Source organism: Megalobrama amblycephala, linkage group LG11, assembly GCF_018812025.1.
Source record: "Megalobrama amblycephala isolate DHTTF-2021 linkage group LG11, ASM1881202v1, whole genome shotgun sequence".
NCBI classification, from domain to species: domain Eukaryota; kingdom Metazoa; phylum Chordata; class Actinopteri; order Cypriniformes; family Xenocyprididae; genus Megalobrama; species Megalobrama amblycephala.
Window position 1 is genome coordinate 40,239,552 of NC_063054.1, and position 6,000 is coordinate 40,245,551.

The 6,000-nt window shown below is 32.3% G+C and overlaps 1 protein-coding gene across 1 annotated transcript in view; it reads right to left on the reverse strand.

Annotated features, from left to right (window-relative positions):
* The window catches only part of xrn2 (5'-3' exoribonuclease 2), a 32,880-nt gene extending 30,505 nt beyond the window's left edge, over positions 1–2,375 (reverse strand). Inside the window, exons 1-3 of the mRNA XM_048208017.1 lie at positions 2,145–2,375; positions 1,415–1,542; positions 463–574 (exon numbers count right to left, since the gene is read on the reverse strand). Of these exons, the coding sequence (XP_048063974.1) occupies positions 463–574; positions 1,415–1,542; positions 2,145–2,219 (315 nt within the window). The 5' untranslated portion in view covers positions 2,220–2,375. The remainder of the gene's footprint in view (positions 1–462; positions 575–1,414; positions 1,543–2,144) is intronic.
* Between the last annotated feature and the right edge of the window lie 3,625 nt (positions 2,376–6,000).

The following is a 6,000-nucleotide window of genomic DNA, read 5'->3' on the forward strand; positions in this document are numbered from 1 at the left end:
TTAGTTTTGGAAAACTCAGTAAGAATGAGTTGACCAACTACATATTAATATTTTTAACTGAACGTCATTTTCTTATTAGTTTGTGCATTTGTTTCGTCATGCCAACTTCTATATTTATTTTCCATCATCTTCCAGCAAAAAGTTTATGAATTTATAGCTGTCATGGAATCACATTATAGCTGTATAATTTCCAGCTAGTTTAAAGAAACTTCACATTTAATGAAAAATATTCATTTCTAACACTTAAAAATGTAATTGATTTCACCACAAAGTTTGTAATAATTCCCAGTGGCTCACTTCTGAATTTATGTGCATTATTAAAGGAAACATTCAATACAATGACTTTATTTTGCAGCAGAAATACTGAAAGCAAAACATGCTGTCATAGCTTTACTGGTGCATGTAGTGTCAAACTGGCCTAATAGAGAAGATATGAAGATGATTATGAAGGATGATACATACCACACCATCAATTGCCATGTACAGAACCCGTCTCGGTCGAACAATGTTAAAGAGACGGTCAATGTATTCGAAAATGGCAACCATCATTTCATCCTCATTCTTAGGTGCTGGCCTGCGAATGGTTAAAATAATGTTTTAATAAATAAGTCACTTAAAGGGTTAGTTCACCCAAAAATGAATATAATGTCATTAATTACTCACCCTCATGCTGTTCCACACCCGTAAGACCTTCGTTCATCTTCGGAACACAAATTAAGATATTTTTGTTGAAATCCGATGGCTCAGTGAGGCCTGCATAGCCATCTTCCTCTCTCAAGATCCATAAAGGTACTAAAAACATATCTAAATCAGTTCATGTGAGTACAGTGGTTCAAAATTAATATTATAAAGCAACGAGAATATTTTTGGTGTGCCAAAAAAACAAAATAACGACTTATTTAGTGATGGCCGATTTCAAAACACTGCTTCAGGAAGCTTCAGAGCATAATGAATCAGCGTATCAAATCATGATTTGGATCGCGTGTCAAACTGCCAAACTTCTGAAGTCAAGTGACTTTGGCGCTCCGAACTGCTGATTCAACACAAAAGATTCAAAAGATTCAAGATTCACTCCGAAGCTTCATGAAGCAGTGTTTTGAAATCGGCCATCACTAAATAAGTTAGTTTTTTGGTGCACAAAAAATATTTTCGTCGCTTTATAATATTAATATTGAACCACTGTACTCACATGAACTGATTTAAATATGTTTTTAGTACATTAATGGATCTTGGAGAGGAAATGTCATTGCTGGCTATGCAGGCCTCACGGAGCCATCGGATTTCAACTAAAATATCTTAATTTGTGTTCTGAAGATTAACGAAGGTCTTACGGGTGTGGAACGATGTGAGGGTGAGTAATAAATGACATTAACTAACCATTTAAATACATCAAAACAACATGAGAGAATCTCACTTGTCCTCAGGATGTGTGCATGGATGAATAATTCCATTCATGTCTAGATACAGGTTGTCAAACTCCACTTCATTTGGGTTTGGTTTGCTGGTATCAACTGGGATTTTAATGCCATTGTACTCCTTGGCCTGAAAATAAAAAATGTAGACATTATATATATATATATATATATATATATATATATATATATATATATATATATATATATATATATATATATACACATATATACATATATACACACACACACACACATACATACATACATATATAAACCTAATATATACCTAGCAGACATCACAGTCTAAAAACCTAGAAAACTGTCAATCTATATTCATTAACATGGCATCAGAGCTGCGTTCTGAAGCGAAAAGTGGGTACTTGAAGCACGATCGGCTGAAAATTTGCATACTTCTCTGTGATTGGTTGGTCGTTCGAGCGGTCTCACGCATCTAAGCACCCTAACATGCGGACTAGATAATAACCATTCTAGGTGTTTGAGACACAACCAGACAGTCGGATCTACAATTCAACTACGGTGAACTTCTATTCAGCCAAAAAAAATTAAAGTCGCATAAACTCAAACAGACACAAAAACAAACTGAAACGAACACAACCACATGTGAGCGTCAGGACTGCAAATCATGTGTCATTATAACAATTTTAAGCATAACTAAATGATTAATTACATAATTAATTAAATAATCATTCAGATGGTATTGTGTCTCACCTTCTCCTCCAGACAATGTACTATTATCGACGGATACTTCCGACTCAGCCAGCGGAAAAAAGCGGGGACTCCCATCTCCCGTAAAATACAGCACTTTAAATCAAAGAGCAACTTTAAAAACGGTTAAAAACAGCTAAACACGCAGAAGGATGAAAACAGTCACCAAACACAGCGCACGCAGTTGATTTACCCCAGCACACTGTGAGTAATTTCCGGGTCATCAGGAAATGATGCAGGAGGCGCCACGCGCTGGCTAAAAGGAGAATTGCACCTCCAAATCAACAATCAAAACCAGCAATAAAGGCGTACAAATAAGAAATTTTAACAAATAAATAATAACAAAACGAAAAAGACTTATTATATATATTAATTTTTTTATAAAGTCCTCAAGCTACAAAGTGTTTTAAAAAAAACTGTTTTAACCACTGATCTATATAAATGATCATTAATTAAAATAATATTATAATACTATGTATGTATGTATATATATACACTCTAAAAAATGCTGGGTTAAAAACAACCCAAGTTGGGTTGAAAATGGACAAACCCAGCAATTGGGTTGTTTTAACCCAGCAGTTGGGTTAAATGTTTGTCCAACCTTCTGGGTAATTTTATTTAACTCAATTATTGTTTAAAAATTACTGTATTGCTTGCTTAAAATGAATCCAAAGTATGTTAGAAATGAACCTTTATTAATATGTTTAATAAATAATAATTAAACAATAAACATTTTTTAAATTGCTTATTAATGCATGTTCATTTTTTATTATTATTATTATTGTTGTCTCTAGTAAATATATGTCTGATTTTTAATTTCCAACCTATTTTAGGTTCATTTTAATCCAAACATATAGTCATTTTTAAACAATAGTTGAGTTAAATAAAACTATACCCAGCAGGTTGGGCGAGACACCCCAGGTGAATAGGTTAAAAAAATTAACTAATAGATATCACCATACTTCCCCAGCTGATTGATTACATTAAAAATGGCAAACATTTTTTGTTTTACAAGTTTTCTTATGTTTAAATATGCAAATGAGGCGTTATCTAATTAAATATGTGCTAATTTGCATAAATTTCTAGAACAAAAATCTGAATATTGGATGACGTCAGGTTCAAAATTCTCGTTAATTTTTTTTAACATGTTAAATTCAAAGGTTTTTACAGACGGAATTTTGGATATCTCCTTTTATTACTCCATAAATCAGAAAATACTATCAACAGCCAGAAAAAAATAATTTTCATCATTTTTTAGGAATAAAATTTATAAAATCAGGCAAATTATCAACAAATCCCTCCGTAAAAAACTTCAGAATATAGATAGGCCTTTAAAGATATTTACTGTAATTGAAATCTATAGATGCAAAAAGATAAAGTGCTATAAAACATACACTTAAAAGTGTATTTTGGATGTTTTTTTTCCACCAGTCTGAAAAAACACTTTATGAAAAGCCAAAAAGTGCAAAATCTCAAAATTGACAGGTGCCTGAAAAAACAGTGTTTTTGCCCTTAACCCAACTGCTGGGTTAAAACAACCCAGTCACTGGGTTTTTCCATTTTCAACCCAACTTGGGTTGTTTTTAACCCAGCATTTTTTTTAGAGATTATCAGGGCTGGGCTGAGGCTAAAATTCGGCCCTGGACAAACCCAGCCCATGCGGCCCACGAGTTCCCCTGTGAATGTTTTTGCTGGGGTTAGGGCCTGAAATTGGAGTAAATAAATGAATAAATAAAACAATGACAGTGACAAATAATGATGAATATTATTGAATTTACTACAAATGCAGTTAACAAATTTAATATTACACTTTTGTCACATAGAAATTCACTTTGGCAGTAAAGCACTGATTTTCATGCCATTAAGTAAATTTAATGCTATTAAATCCTGTCATCATTTACTCACTCTCATGTCGTTCCAAACCTGTATGACTTTCTCTCTTCTGTAAAACACAAAAGAAGATATTCTGAAGAATGTTGTCAACCAAACCATTTTGGTTAAGCTACCCTTGACTTCAATTATTTTCTTTTTTATGTTACACAGAAAGAAAGTAATTCATGTTTGTAATGACATTAGGGTGAGTAAATGATGACATTTTGGGTTAAACTACTCCTTTAAAACAATAACATTTTTAAAGAGTTATAATTTATGTAAGACACTGATATCTATCTTTCATGATGCTCTCATTTACTTCAATTAAAATTCATAAGAACTATTAAAAATGTCATAAAACATATTTAAAGAAATAAAAACTAAAGCTTTGCCCTTATTCCATGGGATACAGGCTTTAAAGCTGTTTTGTTAAATTATCCTTTAATTGCCCTGATGAAATTTACTATGGTTTAACTGTAAGATCATGGTAGACAGAGCACAGGTAAAACCATGCTTCTTATTACCTTGGGTATATGGTTTCTAAAATAAATAATAAACTATAGATTGTGTAATAAAATATTGTAAGCATAGAAAATACGAAAACAGTCTTTATGAAAGAAAGTGATTTATATTCTGCAATAGGCCCTATTAAACATAAGTAGGCCTAATAATAGCAGCATTTTTAATAAATACATTTCTGCCAAAACACCATTTTTCTTCACTGTTAATAGCTGCATGGTAAATTGCTATAAAGGTGGTGGTGTTGGATTGACAAGCTTGTAGTTGTGTGTATTGGCGTTTTCCAATTTACCTCGTCATGTCTTTACACAGTCCAGCCCTGGAGATTATATATATATAATTAAAATTAATCAAATAATCATTAAATCATTTATCATTTATCAGAAAAGTAAACGACAAAGACTTGTTGTAATACTAAAGTGATTTTAAATGTTTGCATTGACAACTCATAATGATATAAACATAACTTTGTATCAGTATCTGTTTATGTCTTTAAATTGCATTTATTTTTACTACACAGTGGCAGATTTCTGTAGCTCCTTTCCAATGCAAATGAGCATCATATGACAATCTATGGAGACTTGAAGTATTCAGCTGATTTCTGTGAAGAGCTGTTTGATCTTTGGTGATGCAAATTCAGTAGTTTGTCCTTGTCTTCATTTGCTCTTGAGTCTTCACATTATGTCCACGAATCCAGCGGCTCGATCATTGATGAAGCCTCTTGTCACACAAACATAGACACACACACACACACACACACACACACATTTATGCAATTGCTCATATAGTACGGCCCTCCATAAACCAGAGTAATAAGCAGACGTTTACTTACACCAAAAAACACATTAAATGTACATGCATTGGATCTCTTGAAAAAAATGGACACATTGCAGTGCAATCTTGAAGTAGCCATGATGATGTCAATCAAATCATGTTTACCGTCTCTGTAACTACATATTTCATGCAGAAAACAGACAATGTTTCCTATAGAAAAATCCATCAGCTCCTCATCAGCTCTTCAGAAAGCAAATAACCATCATATAAGTCATTTTAGTCTGAGCTAGATGTGGCATGTTTACTTTCAATCATATAATTCTCCAGAAACATAAACCAAATCATGTTGTCTTGAAATTGTCTAATCTGTATGGAAAACATCCATTTTGTAGAACGCAATGCTTGAAGCTTAATATCTCAGCAATCCAATAGGCTATACATTTTTTCATAAATCAAATGTAAATTTATGTCCCAGTTACACTTAATGTTGTCACATATTTCTGGTTCAATAAACATTACATCAAAAAACGGGGAAAAGGAAACCAAATACAATTCTATTTTGAGTTTTTCTATTAACATTGTGATTAATGTTTGATTTATTAAAACCAAAATCTCATCAAGTTTTTAAGCAGTTTTACATTTATTCAAAAATAATATCTAATAATTTAAACATTTGTCAACTGATGTTTCAGAT